We start from the raw sequence: 18,540 nt of genomic DNA, 5'->3' as shown, positions 1-18,540 counted from the left end.
CACAACTTATTTCACTTAGCTTAATAATACCTAATTCCATTCTATTTCTAGAAAATGTCTTGATTTCACTTTTCTTTATGGCTGCATAAAATTCCATTATGTTTATTCCACATTTTTGATTCTTATTTTGGTCTGTATGTGGTATGTTGTGTATGCAAATGTGTGAGCATGTGTGTAGAAACCAGAAGAGGACTTCAGATATCCTCCTCTGTTGCTTTTCCCTCTTACTTCCCTGCAATAGTCTCTCACTAAACCGGGAGTTGCCATTTTCCAGTTAGACTGGGTGACCAGGAGCCCCAGTGATCTTCCTGTCTCTACCACCACCACCACCCCCCGCACCTCCCTGTTAATGCTAAAGTCACAGGGCCTAGCATTTTTTTTTCAGGAAAAACAAACTTTTGTTTATTTATGTTTACATTGACAGAAGAAATTATATATATTCATCACATGTGACATGATGCTTTTAAGTCAAGTTACATAGTGGAATACTAAATGGAGCTAATTAACACATTATCACCTCACATACCTCATATAGTTTCCAGTTTTTGAGTGAGAATCTTTCAAGAATCCAATATGACCATGTACTGTATTAAAATAACGTTTTGGTCGATGATGGACCATGTGTAGGTCATGGACCTATAAGATTATAGAGCCTTGTGACATCCTAGTCAGCTCACTGTGGATAAGTGCATCTTATGACATTTGTGCAATCACTAAACCACTTAACTATATCATTCCTCTGAATGCATCCTTGACTTTAAGCTGTGCATTATGGTAGAACTTATTCTTCTAATCTGACTTAAATTTTAAATACTTTGAATATCATCTTTCCAGCCCCATCCCCCACTCAACAATCTAAGCTCCTCGAAACACTACTGTACTCTCAACTCTTTTGAAATCAAAGTTCCATATATGAGTGAGATCTTGTGTTAAGTCTTTCTGTGCCTGACTTATTTGACTTCTATTATGTCCTCTTGGTTCACCCATAGTGTGCAGAATAGAAGGTTTTCACATTTTATTTTTTAATATAGTTTTATTGACAACTTACATACTTACAGACAACAAACCATGGCATTTCCCTCCCTTCCCCCGCTTTCTCCTTCATAACTCTGCTCTCCGTTATATCCCCTCCCTCTCTCCATTAGTCTCTCTTTTAATTTGATGCCATCATCTTTTTCTCCTATTATGAGGGTCTTGTGTAGGTATTGCTAGGCACTGTGAGGTCTTGGATATCAAGGCCAATTTCTGTCTGGGCAGTTATATGTAAGGAGTGGTAGCCTTCCTTTGGCTCTTAATTCTTTCCTCCACCTCTTCCACATTGGACCTTGAGCCTTGGAGGGTGTGATAGAGAGGTTTCAGTGCTGGACACTCCTCTGTCCCTTCTTCTCAGCTCTGTGTTGCCTTTTGGGTCATCCCAGTGATCATCGCCATCTGAAAAGAGAAGCTTCTCTAACCAAAAGTGAGAGTAGTATTAATATATGAATATGAACACTAAGTTTAGTGCTTTCAGTGCAGTTTGGTGAGAGTAATATATGCATTTATCCAGACAAGAGCAGGTTCATGACCTCCCCTGCCATAGGCTTTTGATTAGGTTTTCAGTACCAGGCATGTATTCCCTCCCATAGAGTGGGCCTTCAGTCCAATCAGAGAGCAGACATGCCAACTATTGCACTCATTCAGTCATTTGGCCTGTCTGGCCAAACTTGAGGCTTCCAGTGTCCACTGTTTTTACCGCTGATGACTTCTGTCTCCCATAAGGCTGCATATAGTACAGCTTTTTCCAGCTTTCAGTAGGCTGGGCTACAGGGAAAAGGTTTTCTGCTCAGCACCAGCTTGATTTCTCAATGACTTTGCCACTCAGGCATGTGAAGTCTTCAGCAATAGGGTCTTACCATCTCTTTCTCACAGGAAACCAAGGGCCTTAGCAATAGCCTATAAATGTTTTGGAGGCAACAGTGACCTCCCTAGCCAACAACTCACAGAAAGGTATCCCATCCCTGGCACTGAGAATTTTCTAATAACAGTCTACTGCTAGATGTGCTGTTATTCAAGAAAGTAGATTTTCATATGTCTTATTCAAAATATCTTGAATTTTGATTGACTCTCACCCACCCTTCTTTTATACAATCTCTTAAAATTATTTATTTTTAATTGACAACTTTCATAATTATAAACAACATCCCATGGTAATTCCCTTCCTCCTCCTTTCCCCTTTGAAACTCCACTCTCCATCATATCCCCTCCCCATCTCGATCAGTCTCTCTTTAACATAAAAAATGTCATGATCTTTTCCTCCTATTTTGATGGTCTTGTATAGGTATTGCTAGGCACTGTGAAGTCATGGATAGCCAGGCCATTTTGTGTCTGGAGGAGCATGTTGTTAGGAGTCCTACCCTTACTTTGTCTTTCCATCACCTCTTCTGTAATGGACCCTGAGCCTTGGAAGATGTGACAGATACATTTCAGTGCTGAGCATTCCTCTGTCACTTCTTCTCAGCACCATGATGTCTTCTGAGTCATCCCAAGGTCACTGCCATCTGAAAAAAGAAACTAACCAAAAGTGAGAGTAACATTAATATATGGGTATGAATATAAAGAGAAGTGCTTACTGGGCAGTTTGGTGAGCATAGTATATACATTTATCCAGACACCAGCAGATGTTACACCCCTAGGGCTCATGACTAGCCCTGTTGTAGGTTTTCAGTATCTTAGATGTATTCCTTCCCATGGAACAGGCACTCCAGTCAATTAAAGAGGGTTTGTTTCCCCCATAACAGACATGCCACTATTTGGCTGGCCAAATATAAGGCTTACAGTGTCCCTCTTGAGTATCTCTATTGGTGATTTCTTTCTCCCCCACTGAATTTCATGCAGTGTAGCTTTTTCTAGCTTTCTGTCAGCTATTCTACATGGAGGAGGGTTTCAGCTCAGTTCCAGCAGGATTTCTCAGTGACCTTGCAGCCCAAGTATGTGGAGTCTAGAACAATAGGGTATTACCATCTATTCCTGGTGGGAAACCAAGGGCCTTGGCAATGGCCTGTAATGTTTTGGGGGCATCAGGGACCTCCCAGACAGGGCCTAGCATTTTATGTGATACAAGGATTTAACTCAGGTCCTCATGTTTGCACAACAAGAGATCTTACTCCAGCCCCACATTTTATTTATCTGTTCATCTGTTGATAGATATCTAGACTGGTTCCATTTCCTGGCTATTGTAAACAGAGCTGCCAATAAACAAGGATGTGCAAGTATCTTTCTGTGATAAGTTGACTTAGAGTCTTATATAGCTGGGTCACATGATAGTTCTAGTTGTAGTTTTTGGAGGAGCCTCCACACTGATTGAAATGGCTATACTGTTTCTACTCTCACCAACACTGAATAAAGTTCCTTTTCCTGTGTCCTCACCAGCAGTTGATGTCACTTGTTTTCTTGATGATGGTCATTCTGCCTAGAAAGTTAGAATCTCAAAGCAGTTTTTTCCACTTTCTGGTTTTTTTTAATTATTATTATTAAGTATAAGCTTGTATAGATACTTCCTATGTTACTACCATCATTTCCCTCCTCCCTGCCCCCATTCTGCTGAGGGCTGTCCTTGTGGGATTGCTGGTATTCCCCCTAGGTTTGCAGGGTATAGATGTGAGAGCATCAGCTAGTCATTGTAAGGGGAGGTGAGCAGTGCCTCTAGACATCCCCTTCTACTCTGCGGCTCTTACAATCTTTCCACTCCCTCTTCCGCAAATTCCCGAGTCATGGTGGGTGTGTTTTAAGTCTACTTAAGTGTTATGCTCTCAACAGGTTCTGGATTTTTGCTTTGGTGCATTTTGAGTATCCTCTGTGCTTGTCTCTGTGACCCTGGTGCTGGTTGACAGGCTTGCCATTGAAGCAGCGCTGTTGCTCATCTCACCATTTCCTCTGTGGTTTCACCTGGGCCCTGGCTCATGTCTGAGGAGTGGTTATTTCCTCATTTTAGCTGCTTTCTGAAAAAGAAAAACAGATTCTCCAAAGGAGACTGAGGTCAGACTAGGTTCAATGGGATAAATTAATTGAGATTTAGGTGGGTGTAACTCTTGTGGCTAAAGACTAGTGGGAGCTGCTTTTTGGAGTACAAGGTTTTGGTTTCCATAGGATTTTGACTCAGTTTCCAATTCCAGCTAAGGGTTCCTTTCCACTGAGGAGATCTCTTAGCCAATCAGAGAGCTGTTGATTACCCACGTAGGCTGTGTCCCACTGTTGCAGAAGCATACCCATCTTGTTAAGCTGCTATATCAGTGTCCCCTTTTAGCACACAAAATTGTTGGCCATTTTCCCACAGCCGCTCATGTAGCACTTTCCAGCCCTATACAGGCAGGCCATCTGGGGGCTGGCTTCCTTACACATTCCATTTGGATCTCTCAATGTTCTGTGAATGCAAGAATGAATTCCAGAAGCATCAAGAAAATCAAACCTTTACCTGAAATCAAACCTCAATAAAGAGATGAACACAGCTGGGTGTGGTAGCACTCAGGAGGCAGAGGTAGGAGGATTGCTGAGAGTTCAAGGCCACCCTGAGATTAAATAGTGAGTTCCAGGTCAGCCTGAGCTAGAGTGAGACCCTACCTTGAAAAAAACAAAACAGAAAACAAAAATCAAATAGAGCTTTTTTAAACCTCTCTGGATGCCCTCACTAATAGAGCCAATCATGTAGAGAATAGAACCTCTGACCTGGAAGATAAGACAGAAGAAATGGATCAGGAGTCCAAAAACTTTGCTAGTTAAAAAAAAGTCATGGGAACAGAATATGACTGAAACAACCAAACATCTGGATCATGGGTATACCAGAAGAGGAAGAAATCTAGACCAGAGGTACAGAGAACAAATTCAACAAAATTATTGAAGAAAAATTACCCAATCTCTCAAAAGAGAGGCCCATCCAGGTACAAGAAGCCCACAGAACACCAAACAGACAGGATCAAAGAAGAAACTCTCCAAGGCACATCATAGTTAAATCTCTAAACAATACAAACAAAGAGAGAGTGCTAAAAACAGCAAGAGAGAAACAACTCATTACATACAAAGGTAGTCTCATCAGAATTACCTCAGATTTTTCAGTGGAAACTATGAAAGCCAGAAGGGCATGGAATGGAACACTTCCAAGACTAAAAAAGCATAGCTTACAACCCAAACTACTGTCCCAGCAAGAATATCCTTCACAATAGATGGAGAAAGGAAAGCTTTCCATTACCAAAGCCAGCTCTGTGATTATATGAATACAAAGCCAAACCCTCAAAGCAGCTTTAATTTGTGTGTGTGTTTCCTTCTTTGAGAACTGTCTTCAGTTCCTCAGCCCATCCACTGATTAAATGATTTGTTTACTTAGTTTAATTTTTGCAGCTCTATATATGTCCTGGGTATGGTATTTATCCCCTGTGTGTAGTTGGCAAAGACTTTCTTCCCATTCTGTAGGCTCTCTACATAGGTAATTGTTTCCTTTTTGGTTTCTTCACTTTTATAAGTCAGGATCTCTATGTGTTCCAAGCTGACCTCAAACTCAAGATACTTCTGCTGCAGTCTTCCAAGTGCTAGAGTCCTAGGAGTACAGCACCATGCCAGTCATGGTTTTTGCTTTTTATCCTTATTGGTGATCCTGGACAATCTCAGCTCCTGAGTATATTTATGTATGTGTTTACATTTATATATGTAAATATATAATATAAATCTATATTGACATAAATTATGGGTTTTTTGATATTTTAGGTTTTGTTTTTTGTTTTCTTTTTATATAGTACTAAGGATTGAGCCCACTGCCTTAGGCATGCTAGGCAAACATTCTACGACTGAGCCACATCCCCCATCCATCCCCTGTGCTCTCAAACCATTCTGTACTTCTGGCTTTCTGATGGCCCAAGCTCCTCATGCATCTTTCTCACCCCTCTGGCCTAAGCCATTCTCTGTAAAGGCAGGATCCTGCTGGTGGTGGTGTTTAGAGACCCTGGTCTAGCCAGGAAGGGAGACTCATGCTGCTGGCATTTCAGGGACAGAGCTAAGAAGTGAGTGTAGTACCCTCCCTTTACGGCTGACCCCCCTGCCACCCACCCCCAGTGACTGCTCTCCTGGAGCCAGGCTGCAACCTTGCTGGGGGCTGCCCATCATCAGGATAGAGGTAATTGCTTTGGGAGGAAGCAGCAGTCCACAGCTGGCTTCGTTCACAAACACCAGGGTCGGGCTGCTAAATTTCTTCAGTTTTAAGATGCCAACAATTGTAAGACACACCATCCATCAATTTAATAACAGCCTTTTAGAGAGAGAGGGAGAAAGCTTTACCTCTGTGGATGAACATTTAGATGGTAAGATTTATTCCAAACCCAAGACTTTCAAATGGAAAAGAAAAAAAAAATGTTTATTTTCAAATCTAGAAAATATGGACACAGTCCAAGTCACTCCTGGAACAGTGGCCCTGAGATCACCAACATCCAGGAGAGAAGAAGGGGAGGGAGGCTGCCCTGTCTCCAGGGCCAGGTCTCTGAGTGGCAATGCCATACCTATGGGCAAACCATAAGGACAGGCCTAAGCTGAGTGCGCCTGGCCATTTAAGCTGTCAGTACAGACATGGACAGAGCAGAGAGATATGAGCCTGGATGGCCCGAGCAAGGAACCATGTGATGGGATGTAGCAGTTGAAGCAACACATATGGACAGGTCTCCCTTCTGCTGCCTACAGCTTTCCCCAGACATCCAGGCCTGCAGATAGACAGCAGGGCTGGCCCTTCCCATGTTATTGACCACCTGCCTCATCTAGCACTTGTCCCTGGCCTCAGAGCTGCCAGTAGTTGAGAGAAAAGGGACATTAATTCCCTTAAATCATATTTGAAGCCAGCACATTCTTTTTAGAGATGTTTGGGAAACCAAGACATTTCTACTATATATGCCCTTTGGCCCACACAAGATTTTCACTGTTGTACACTCTTGCTGGGTCCTTGGCATTGCCTCTAGGATTGTAGTCAGGGCCACTGTCATCTGTGGCCTGTCTCACCCTGTATCCAGTATCTCATGATCACATTAGCTCCCCTGCAGACTGGCTTGTACACTTCCCTGTGGCTGGGAGTTTAGACCGTCATGTGCACCAGTGTAAAGTGCCCTGTGCTGAGCTGTATGCAGACAGCCTTCCTACATGTGGACTCACTCTGGGAGAAAACAATCCCAGGCACAGGGTCACTGGCTAAGGAATTCTGGAGTGATGCCATTTCCCCTCCTATAGCCGTGATGGATGTGTACCATACTGTGCTGTTACTAGCATGCTGTTTTTGCTGGCTTTCTTTGTTTTTGTCTTTTAGACGTTTTCGTACATAAATATTGCATTTTGGTCATGTATGTCCCACATTATCTCCCTGGCTCCCCTCAGTCCCACCATACTCCTCCTTCTCATCACTCAGCCGTGGCTGTGCCACAGAAGAGTTAGCTGTCATTATCTCAGCAGGGAGGGGAGTGGCCTTCCCAGCCCCACTCCTGTCCCTAACAGGATGTTGACTGGACCCATCATATGCAGGTCTTGTGCAAGTAACCATAGCTGCGGAGATTGTGAGTCATTTTTTGTGGTTGTTTTAAGTTATACTAGACTTTGTGCCTAGGCTAAGAACACAGGGCCTCTCTAGTACCTGCCTTCTAGAAGGAAGGGTAGGCACAGCCCATCTTACCTCACTGCCCCACTGCCTGCAGGTTAATTGATGGTGTCAACGTAACCACAGAGGATGAACACATGTGGCTGGTCCCCTTCTCACCAGGGCTGGACCACGTGGTCATAATCCGCTTCGACAGAGCTGAAAGCATTGCAGGCCTGCGCTTCTGGAACTACAATAAATCTCCTGAGGACACCTACCGAGGGGTAAGCCAGGCAGAGCGGCTGGCAGCACAGCCCACTGTCAGGGAAGGGTGATGAATGACCTACATGGCTGTTGGAGAGGAGTATAAATCCTCCAGAACCTTCCAAATGGAGAGGGGTGACATCCAGGGAGAGCAAGAACTGCTGTTCCATTCTGCACCCAGCAAATGCAACCCACAGCCGAGGGCAGCCTGGGAAACTGCAGTCCACCTCTCCTGGGGCTAGGGGACCTACTCTGACTTACAGTGGGCAGTTCTGATCTGGTATCCACTGAGTGCTGAGAGAGAGCTATAATACAGGCTTCATCTCCTCAGAGCGCTACTCCATCTCAAGGAGGGAGGACTACTGGCCAGGCTCCATAGCCAGCTCCATCTGAAGCCAGCTGTGCCTGAAGGCACTCACCAATACAGGGCAAAAAAAGAAATGGAGGGGCCTGGAAAGATGGCTTAGCAGTTAAGGCACTTGCCTACAAAGCCAAAGGACCCAGGTTTGATTTCCCCCAGAACCCACGTAAGCCACATGCACAAGGTGATACATGAGTCTGGAGTTCATTTGCAGCAGGTGGAGGCCCTAGCATACCCATCTCTCTCTCTCTTTCTGTCAAATAAATAAATAAATAAAAATAATTTTTTTAAAAAAATGGAGGGCTGGGGGAGAGAAAGAGAATGGATGTACTAGGGCCTCCAGCCACTGTAAACGAACTCCAGATGCATGCTCCACCTTGTGCATCTGGCTAACGTGGGTCCTGGGGAATTGAACCTGGTTCCTTTGGCTTTGCAGGCTAGCGCCTAACCGCTAAGCCATCTGTGGTGTTTTAATTCAGGTGTCCCCCATAAACTTAGGTGTTCTGAATGCTAGGTTCCCAGCTGATGGAGATTTGGAATTAATGCCTCCTGGAGGGAGTGTATTGTTGGGGGCGGGCTTATGGGTGTTATAGCCAGTTTCCCCTTGCCAGTGTTTGGCACACACTCCTGTTGCTATTGTCCACCTTATGTTGGTCAGGGGGTGATGTTCACCCTCTGTTCATACCATCATTTTCCCCTGCCCTTATGGAGCATCCCCTCAAGGCTATAAGCCAAAATAAACCTCTTTTTCCCATAAAATAAAAAAAAAATGGAGGGCTGGAAAGATGGCTTAGTGGTTAAGGTACTTGCCTGTGAAGCCTAAGGAGCCATGTTCAACTCTCTAGGTCCCACATAAGCCAGACACACAAGGTAACCAAAGCCCACAAGATTATACATGTGCACAAGGTGTTGCAGTATCTGGAGTTTGATTGCAGTGGCTAGAGGCTCTGGCGTGCCAATTCTCTCTCTATCTCTTGTTCTTACTCTGTCCTTCTCTTTCTCATAAAACATTACCAAGCCAGGAATGGTGGTGCATGCCTAATATCAGCAATCAGGAGTCAGAGGTAGGAGGATTGCTGTGAGTTCAAGGCCACCCAGAGACTACATAGTGAATCCCAGGTCAGCCTGGGCTACAGAGAGACCCTACCTCAAAAATCAAAAAAAAAAAAAAAAATTACCAAAAAAGAGAGGAGAATAGGCCCCAGAGCCAGCTCAGCCTGAAGTCAGCTGTCCGTCACATTTCAGACATATGTGTTCCTGATACAGACCATGCAAGAAGGAAGGACCTGAGAGATAAGAGGTGCTTGTATCTAAATGTGAAGCTATGTTATTAAACCATTCTCAGTAAACTTCATCTTTTCTCCTTAAATGTTTTTAAAAATTTAAAAATAAAGGCCTCACAGGCTTCACTTCAGGGTAGCCCCCCTTCCCCTCTGTGTTTCCAAGCAGGAGTCTCAGAGGTCATGGTGCTGACTCTGAAGGTAGGTAAGGCTTTGAGAAGGACCTGAGTCCCCTCAAATGTGTGGGCTGGGGAACAAGAGTGTCCGCTATGGCAGTGGCCTCATGCAGCAGGTTCTCTGCCAGTGCCCAGCATGGTGTCTGGTGTGGAACTGGGCTCCCCCTGGGCTGTGACTCCAGCCAGAGGGTCCTGGTGGGTAGAAAAGCCTGGGCTCTGCCAGAGATACCTCTCCCTCATGCTGGTGTGTCTTGTTTGCTAGGCCAAAATCGTCCACGTGTCCTTGGATGGCCTGTGTGTATCTCCTGTGGAAGGCTTCCTAATCCGGAAGGGGCCAGGCAACTGCCACTTTGATTTTGCTCAAGAAATCCTCTTTGTGGACTACCTGCAGAGTCGGCTACCACTGGCGCCTGCACCAGCTAGGAGGTGAGGGAGCAGCGCAGGCCATCCTGCCCGCCTGGTGGCTTCTGAGGAGTGGGTGATGATCGGACACATTGTTTTCCACAATGTGCCCTTTTCTAAGCTTGCTGAGCTTCCCGTGGGATGTGCCTGCCTTGTCTGGGCTCTGTGGGGTTCTCAGTGAAGGAGTGGGAGGGGGCAGAGACTCAAGACTTTAAATGCTTGCTGGCCCTTCCTGCTGGGGAACGAGGCTCCAGCTGCCTCATACTTTCTAGAAACTGGCTGTTTTAGGCTCCTGTTTCCCAGCCCTTCGATTTTGAGAGAGTCAAAAGAAGGTTCTCTGGGTCTTTTGGCCCCAGTTACATCACATTAGGTTCATAACAACTTGTAAATGCCACCTGGGTCATTCACTGCCCTTGTGTCCAAATGCCAGAAGCCATTTTGGAAAGTGAGTTGCCCTTCAGCGTGTCTAGATATCTTCTTGAGAATAGTCGCTGTATATAAAGTGCCCTTTACATTGTTGAGCCCTGGGTAGGATTGGAGATACTTGTGGGGAGGACAGTTGAGTGGAGAGGGCCATTCCTTCTAAGGCCACAGTTGGTCAGACTCCTTTGCTCTGATGTAGATTATATACCCATCTCACAGAAGTGGGACTGAGATAGCTGGAGAGCTCAGGTTCCTCTGCCCCCTCTTCTCCCACACTGCAGCCCCTCTAACATCCCCTGGGGTGAACACCAACCACTTAGCTCCCTCCACCCCAGAGCTACTGCTCTGCCAATGTTTTGCATTGGACCTTGGGTCTGACTGCTACCAGAGGCCTGCTCCTACTGTTTACTCTGTCTCTCACCAGTCTCTCACACAGCCCTCAGCATGGCAAAGACTCTGCTCATCCTGGAAACAAGGGTTGTGGTGGAGAGAGGGCAGTGTTACAGAATACCCTCCCACGTGTTTCACCTTCCAGCTGTGTGACTTTGCACAAGTGATTTCACCTCTTAGTGTTCCAGTGTCCCATCGACACTGGATAGAGACAGAGATAGCGAGCTATCAAAGCCCCCAGCTCTAGTCTGTTCTGAGGAATGCAGTGGTCCATATCAGAGTAGACCCTAGTCCTCTCCTGACTCCCAGCCAGCCAAGACTGCCATCTAGACGATGAGTCTCCCCTGGGAGGAGTGGAACTCAGTTGCACACAGGCAGGGGTCGCTGAGCTAGCTACTATGTTTCTGCAAAGTTAGTGGTCTGGAGGCTATTGTGGGTGATCTTGTACCTACATGGTCTTCAAGGTGCTCTTCATGTCTTTCCAGGCTTGATGCAAAATGCCTAGAGCGGGCAAGCATGGACTATGAGGCACCAGTGATGCCCTGCGGCTGTATCCTTCTCCAAGTAGCCAAACAACCAGGAACCTAGGCAGAGGACATGGGCCCGGGCAGGGCCGGGACCCATTCTGTCAGGCCAAGACTGTAAGAAGAACCCAGCTGAGAAGAGCTGGAGAAGCAGCCAGAGACCCAGGAACTGGATGGGGAGGAGCAGGGACAGAGGCAGCTAGTCTCTCCTTCATGGTAGACCAGCTCCCCAGCATTATATCCAACCAGGTCTCTGCCCCCTCCTACTTCTAGGATGCTGGTTGTGAGCAAGGTCAGACTGAGGGAGGGCTGGTGGTCCCATTGTGCACAGGGAAGTGGGAGTCATTCTGTTCTCTCCTATGGGTCTTACTCGTGTTCACCCCTACTTACTTGAAAAGACAGAGGAGAGAAGAGGTGTTCTGTTCCATCATTTTATACCCAAGGACGCTGAGGCTCAAGACAGGTGTGACCCATTCAGGCCTGTACAACAAGCTTTTTGCACTGTCCACCCATCTTGTCTGCACTTTCCTCTCCCGTTGTACCTCCCACAGCTAGAGGAAGGTGGAAAATCCTTAAAACATCCTTGCACAGTTTAAGTTAAGAAAATGTGGTATCACATGTATTGTGAGGTTTCTATCTTTGTAAGAAGTAATTCTTTTTTCCTTCATCAGTATAAACAAGCACAAGGATATCCCTGTCCCCTATGTCATCGTTTTGCTCTGTTCTTTAACCACAGCCACAGTTGTCTTCCAGTTCCAGCTGCTGACCAGCTGGGGTGACCCCTACTACCTCGGCCTCACAGGGCTGGAGCTGTATGATGAGCACGGAGAGCGCATCCCCCTGTCTGAAAACAGTATCCTTCTGTGTGACAGGGAGGGACAGAGCTAAAAACTGAGCAGAGCCAGGTTTGGGGTACCATACCTATAATTTGAGTACCTGGGAGGTGAAGGCAGGAGTATTACTGAGAGTTTGAGGCCAGCCTGGGCTATATAGTAATTTCAAGGATAGCCAACACTACATAGCTTGTTTATTTCAAAAGACCCTGTTTCAAAAGACAATATGAAGAGGAGGAGGGAGAGGAGGAGGAGGAAAGAATGCCACTGAGCCTTGTGCAACCCCCAGCCACACCCACCAAGGCAGCTGTCACAAGCTGTCCAGGCCAGAGTCCTGAGGCCAAGTATGTGGGGCAATACCAAGCACAGCCCCTCTCAGAGAACCATGGGAACCTCAAGTTCTTAAAGGCTCTGATGCAGGCTTCAGGGAGAACTTATGGAATCCTCTCCTCATAGTATGCACACACCAGGGTTTGTTGGTTAGCCCAGTGTGCTCTGAACTGTTTAAATCTGTGGCTGATATTTTTGAATGAAGCCCTCTGGCTTCTCCTGAAACTTGTAACATGAGGCTTCTGGTCACATGTAGTGACCATGGCCAAACTGAAGTCTTCTCTGCTTTTCCTCCCAGCATGTCCTTCCAGCTGTCCTCAGTGACCACTTACTCACTCTTGTTAGCCACCAGCACCCCAAGGTCTCATTCTGTGCCCAGCCCGTAGGCTTGCCTCGGAGTACCCTATGTGCCCTTGCAGAGTCTTATAAATAAAGTATGCTGTATCCTCAATTTACAGACAAGGAACTTGAGACAAAGAGGTTGAGTAACTTGTCTGAGGCCACACAGCCTGTTTCTTAAGCTCTGAACTTACCTGTCCCTTACTGCTCTGTGTTCTAGAGCCTGTGTTCTCTGGAGCTCTTCAGTTAGAGCAGTGCCAGCACAGGTCAACTCTATATCTGACTGGGGGCCACTGGGGCCCTTGTCTTTCTCCTTCCTATGCAATTGCTGGCATTTCTGACATTCCTTTGTGTATCCTGATGCACAGGGGTCCATTGATGTCACTGCAAGGGCTCATAGATGACCACCGAGGTACTTTTGCCCATTCTGGGGCATGGAAATTGTTGTAACTATGTTACCGGCAAGGAGACAGGCCAGCAGTGTTCAGTGACTTGCCCAAGTGCCTCCAGGTCACAGGGGCATGGCAGAGTTGGACCCAGGTTCTGTAGATGCACATTGAGCCAGGCACTGTCCTCACCTCCAAGTCCAAGTCAAGACATCCCCTCCAAAGAGCTGCTGCAGCCACTCAGACCTGCTTGGTTCTGGAAACTTCTTGTTTCTAGCCAGCCATTTATGGTCTTATTTTGAACTTGACCCCTGGGCTCTGCCCTCCACACAGGCCAGCTCCCTCTGGCCATGCCTTCATTCTAGAACTGATATTAGCTGTCATCCTCCAGTTGCCCAGAGTAGCAGGCACCAGACCCCTGTCCCTGAATCACAGCAGCATTACCATTATGGCAGCCCTGAGGGTGGCATACTGTGCCAGGCATACAGCTGTAGGTTACAGCAGCTTATCCAGCAACTCAGATATCGCTGCCTTCCCTGACAGTGTGAATGCACTGGAGGGTGTATGTGGGGATGTGCGGACCCCCGACAAGCTCATCGACCAAGTGAATGACACCAGTGATGGCAGGCACATGTGGCTGGCCCCAATCCTGCCTGGCTTGGTGAGTGTCTGGCTCAGAGGGTGAGGGATCATGTCCTGTCCCTGGGCCAATGAACAAGTGGGATGCTTGGGATCCATCCAAGGTTCAGGCTTTGGCCAACAGCTCTGGGAGACTTCCCTTCCAGGTCTGCATTTCCTTCTCTTGCTCCAGAAATGCTGCTGAAAGGGCCCCATGAGGGCAAGGTGCCTCTTTTCTGGAAGCTCTCTGCATTGTGGTCTGCCCTCAGGCCCTGCCCCTCTTCTCTCTGTTTCTGGCAGAGTGGCTGCCACCCTGCCCTCCTTCTGGCCTTAGCCAGCCAGGCCAATTCTTCTCCCTTCTGACAGCTATGCTCATTCCCAGTTCTCAAACTATGTACAGGGGCCTGTTCCATCATGCAACTGGAGAGGAACAGGGAGGCCCAGGGTGGACATAGGTGACCAGCATCCCTTCTACTTCTCTCTTCAGACCAGAGACCTAGACAGAGCTACATAGCAGGGTCTGGGCAACTGAGGATCACTTTCCTACCCGTGTCATTGAGTGGGAGACCACAGAACATTGTCCTCCAAAACACAGGAGTGGGTGGTAGTTTGCAAAGGCCACCCCATCTCTCATAACCCTGGGCTTCTTTGAGCTGGGTGCAGCCTCTCAGCCCCAATTCTTCACTGCAAAGGGGGACACATGGCCCCAGAGTCCTTAGACCCTGGCTGTAAGCTGGTGGCCAGCAGGCAGTTATCATTGCCCTTCTCTGGCCAGCCTTGGTGTCTGTCTCAGGGCTCAAACGCTGCTGTCACTTTACCAGTGTGACTAACACTCACCCAAGCCAGGAACCTTTCAGACCTCTACTACTGTTTTCATGCCTGCTGCATGCCACCGCCTGGAACCAGGGCTGAGGGCCACCACCCAACACTTAGTTCTTTATTTGGACTTGCAAGGGGTCCCCTATATTTGAGGGGCCTTGCTTGGGAGTTCTTTGGGGTTCACTGAATTGGCTGAACACCACGCTGGTCTGCTAGCCCCTCCTGGATCTCCCAGCAGAGGCTCTCAGACACTAGCTGCAAGTCACTCCACTTGGCTTTTTGTCTCTGACTCCAGGAAAGGACAAACTGGTAACCATGCACACTGCCTGGGGCAGTGCTCCTCTCCCCTGCAGGTGTGTCACTCTGCCTGACCCGAAGGACAGAAGGCCAAGATGTTCTCAATGCTGGGCTGATATTTAAATGAGGGCCCCAGCCTGCTGGCTAGAGGAAGCAGGCCCTCCAAGAGCTAGCTCAGCAGTTTGTTGCAAACGCAGCCACACGTGACTTGACTCAAGATGGGCTTGGAGATGAAAGGCCGTGGGGCTCTGCCGCCAACATGGGCAGTGCTGTGGCGTGTACCTTGGCCTGGTCCCTGCTGCCAGCACCCAGACCATCTGATGCCTCTGTTTCCAAACACGCCTGCTTTAATTAGCTTTGCTTTCCCACAGGTGAATCGGGTATATGTGATTTTTGATCTGCCTACCACCGTGTCAATGATCAAACTGTGGAATTATGCAAAAACGCCCCACCGAGGGGTGAAGGAATTTGGCGTAAGTCCTTATTAGCTGGGTGTTTAGAGATAATTATGCTCATTGGTAATTAGGCCACCAGCAATTATCATTTGTAGCAGTTTACATCTCTCAGTTTTAATCCTGGAAATGCCTAGCCCTTAGATTCAGGGAAGTTTGCTACCAGCTGTAAATTCAGACCTCTTGGATTGATCCAAAGCCTGTCTTGAACTTGGCTTTTTTGGGGAGGCTCTCATCCAGAATCACGCAGCCTGGGAGGTGACTGGGCAGGGAGAGCAGGTGCCCCAGTCTGCCTCCATCTCTGCAACTTGGGCCTCAGTGTTGGCATCTGCAGCCTGGTCTGATGACACGTGCCTTTCATGCTGGGTGCACAGTAGAATGTGCTGTCAACATCAGGCTTCAGAGAAACCTGGGCTCAGGCCAGCAGGAGGGCCTTAGCTCCAGTGAACATGGGAGGTCGGGAACTACAGCCCTGCTCTGTCTGCCCAGCTACTGGTGGATGACCTGCTGGTGTACAATGGGATACTGGCCATGGTGAACCACCTGGTTGGAGGCATCCTGCCCACATGCGAGCCCACTGTGCCTCACCACACCATCCTCTTCACCGAGGACACGGATCTGTGTCACCAGGAAAAGCACACCACTTTCAGGTTCGTCTCTGGTCAGCCCTAAGGAGGATAAATGGCAGGAGCACACAGCTGGAGGCTGATGGTCCCTTATGTTTCCTCCTCACAGTAAGCAGTTGGAGGACCAGGACATCCAGATGATGAATGAGAATCATGTCATCACCACCTCCAGAAGGAAGCCAAGTGTCGCCGACCCAGGTTAGCGTGTTTCTGTGCCCAGACCAAAGCCTCCCCTGGGGAGTGTGAGCTGGGTGGATGGGAACAACATGCACCATGCTCACCTGCCAGCCTGAGACCCTCTCTCTACCCAGAGCCTGGCCAAGAGCCACAGCAGCCGCTTTCTGCAGGGTCTGCCTTGAGTTTGCCCTGAGGTGCCAGGCCAGAGGGATGGTTAATGGCAGTAATGGATAGAAATGCTGTGGGAAGGGCTTGCCTTGGGAAGCCAGGAGAAGATGAAAAGGTGAGGCTTCCTGGCATGGGTAGCATTTGAGCTTGCTTCTAAGCAATGTCTCATGTGCCTAATAACATGGGTGAAGATCTCAGGCTGGCATGATAGAGCCTACTACTGCATGCATGGGACAGACTGATGCCAGGTTCCTAGAACTCTGGGCCTATTGAAGCTGCAGGAGGTGGGTAGCCAAGTCTCCACCAGCCTGAACAGCAAACCAGGTGCTGGATGCACTGGGTGTGGGCATCCTTGGGCTAACAAGCTCAGTAACTCACTGCCCCTGTGTCCTGCTTCCACAGCCTTACGTCCTAAAACCTGTATAAGCGAGGAAATGGTGAGGCCCTGGCGATGCTGAGCAAGAGGGAGAGCGGCTCCTCTAGGCCAGCTAGGACTGATCTATCACCAGCTCTGTGAGGCACAGCCAAGAATCCAAGGGCTGGAGGAGAGCCTCAGTGTGGAAAGACAAGAGACTCAGGGGATGACATCCCGGGGGGCTACAGAAGCCAGATGGAGGAGGACAGGGCTGCAGCTGCAGGGTACCGGGTGGCCATCCACTGCTACACTGGTCTGGCCGCGAGGAACTAACTTGGCTTCTCTTTGTACCTCCTGTGTGATCCTACCCAGCAGGGCCTGTGAGCTCCCAAGCCTGGACAAGCTGTAACTCAGGCCCAGAGCAGGGGCCTGAACCCCTTGCTACTGCACAGTCCTGCTTCAGTGAGAGGGCGACAGCAGAGCTACCAAGTGGCTCTGGCTATCCACTTAGGACTACCCTGGCCCTTAATTTATGGAGCTCCTGCTCCCCCGCCCCAGTGAGGAAAAGGCGCCCTTCAAGCTGGATGACTTATGACTTTTGCCTTGTGGGTAAGGCTGAGACTGTATGGGCCTAGGGTGTGTCCTAGTAAAGAGAGGAATGAGCCAGAAAGGGGACCTTACAACCACCTCTCTTCACTCTGCAAATGTTCTGACTCCTGCTTCCCCCCTTCCACATCTGATCCCCTCTTCTCCCTCCCTGTCCCATCTGACCCCACTTCTCTCCCTTCCTGCCCAGGAGTTGGGAAGGAGGGGCCCAGGCAGGCCCCCCTCTCCCTGAAGCCCAGCAATTCCCAGCACGTTGGAAATGTGCCTGCCTGCAGAGCAGCCTAAAGGAGTCCAGACGCTTCTATTTCTATCTATGTAACAAGCTCAGATCAGGGGCCTAATATGTTTCCCAGTGGTGGGTAATTTCTCGTTCCAAATATTAATCTGTTGTTTTCTTGGCACGGGGCCGGCCCCAGCCACGGTGCTGAACTCAATGTGTTCCTATGCAACCAAGAGTGGTGAACACCGAGGAACTGCGCACCCACTGGCAGCTATGCAAATGTGCATTCCATTGGCCCAGGTGGAAAAGAGAACTGCTTCTCGTGATGAAGACCCATCCTTGCCGTGGCTTCTTCTCGAGCTGCTGCCCCGCGCCTAGCCTGGGGCCAGCAAACCAGTTCTTAGGACAGACTGCTTTAAGGGAACCATTGCCCACTCTGCCAGTGTGCAGGCTGAAAAGGATTTGTCTGGGTGGCCCATGACCATGATCACTCACTTGCTCCAGAAACCTCGGCTAATGTTTGTAATTGTATGTTCTGGGCAAGTTAGGTAGGAAAAAGTATCTATGTGGGCATTCTCTCTAAAACAAATGTCTATTTTTTTCTCTTGCAAAATCAATAAAAGATGTTATTAAAAACAGAGTCTGGTGCACTGGCTGGAGTCACCCAGAGGGAGGCAGAGAACATTTGAGGCCTGCTAAACATTCAGCAAATGCCCTCTGAGCTCCCTCCCCTACCTTCAGATGGCAGGGTCCTAGCCCTGCCTTCGCTGAGGGGTTGCCATGTCACACTGCGTGGATACTAGAAGTCTGTGCATATACAGTGGTAATGCACTGGGCACCAACAGTTTAATCCATGCAACAACCCTGCAGGCAGGACAGACTTTTGCCATCCTATTGTACAGACAAGGGGCTGAGACACAG

The 18,540-nt window shown here is 48.2% G+C and overlaps 1 protein-coding gene across 8 annotated transcripts in view; it reads left to right on the top strand.

Moving 5' to 3' along the window:
• The window catches only part of Katnip (katanin interacting protein), a 223,978-nt gene extending 205,740 nt beyond the window's left edge, over positions 1-18,238 (top strand). For all 8 annotated transcript variants that reach the window (XM_045131100.1, XM_012951121.2, XM_045131101.1 and 5 more), the window contains 9 exons: positions 7,692-7,857; positions 9,917-10,080; positions 11,355-11,419; positions 12,136-12,246; positions 13,803-13,942; positions 15,387-15,488; positions 15,957-16,117; positions 16,203-16,291; positions 16,841-18,238. In XM_045131100.1, coding sequence (XP_044987035.1) covers positions 7,692-7,857; positions 9,917-10,080; positions 11,355-11,419; positions 12,136-12,246; positions 13,803-13,942; positions 15,387-15,488; positions 15,957-16,117; positions 16,203-16,291; positions 16,841-16,896 — 1,054 coding nt within the window. In that variant the 3' untranslated portion in view covers positions 16,897-18,238. The remainder of the gene's footprint in view (positions 1-7,691; positions 7,858-9,916; positions 10,081-11,354; positions 11,420-12,135; positions 12,247-13,802; positions 13,943-15,386; positions 15,489-15,956; positions 16,118-16,202; positions 16,292-16,840) is intronic.
• Positions 18,239-18,540: the final 302 nt, after the last annotated feature.

Source organism: Jaculus jaculus, chromosome 12, assembly GCF_020740685.1.
Source record: "Jaculus jaculus isolate mJacJac1 chromosome 12, mJacJac1.mat.Y.cur, whole genome shotgun sequence".
NCBI classification, from domain to species: Eukaryota; Metazoa; Chordata; class Mammalia; order Rodentia; family Dipodidae; genus Jaculus; species Jaculus jaculus.
Note: the sequence above shows the minus strand (reverse complement) of the source record. Positions and strands in the feature narration are given on the sequence as shown.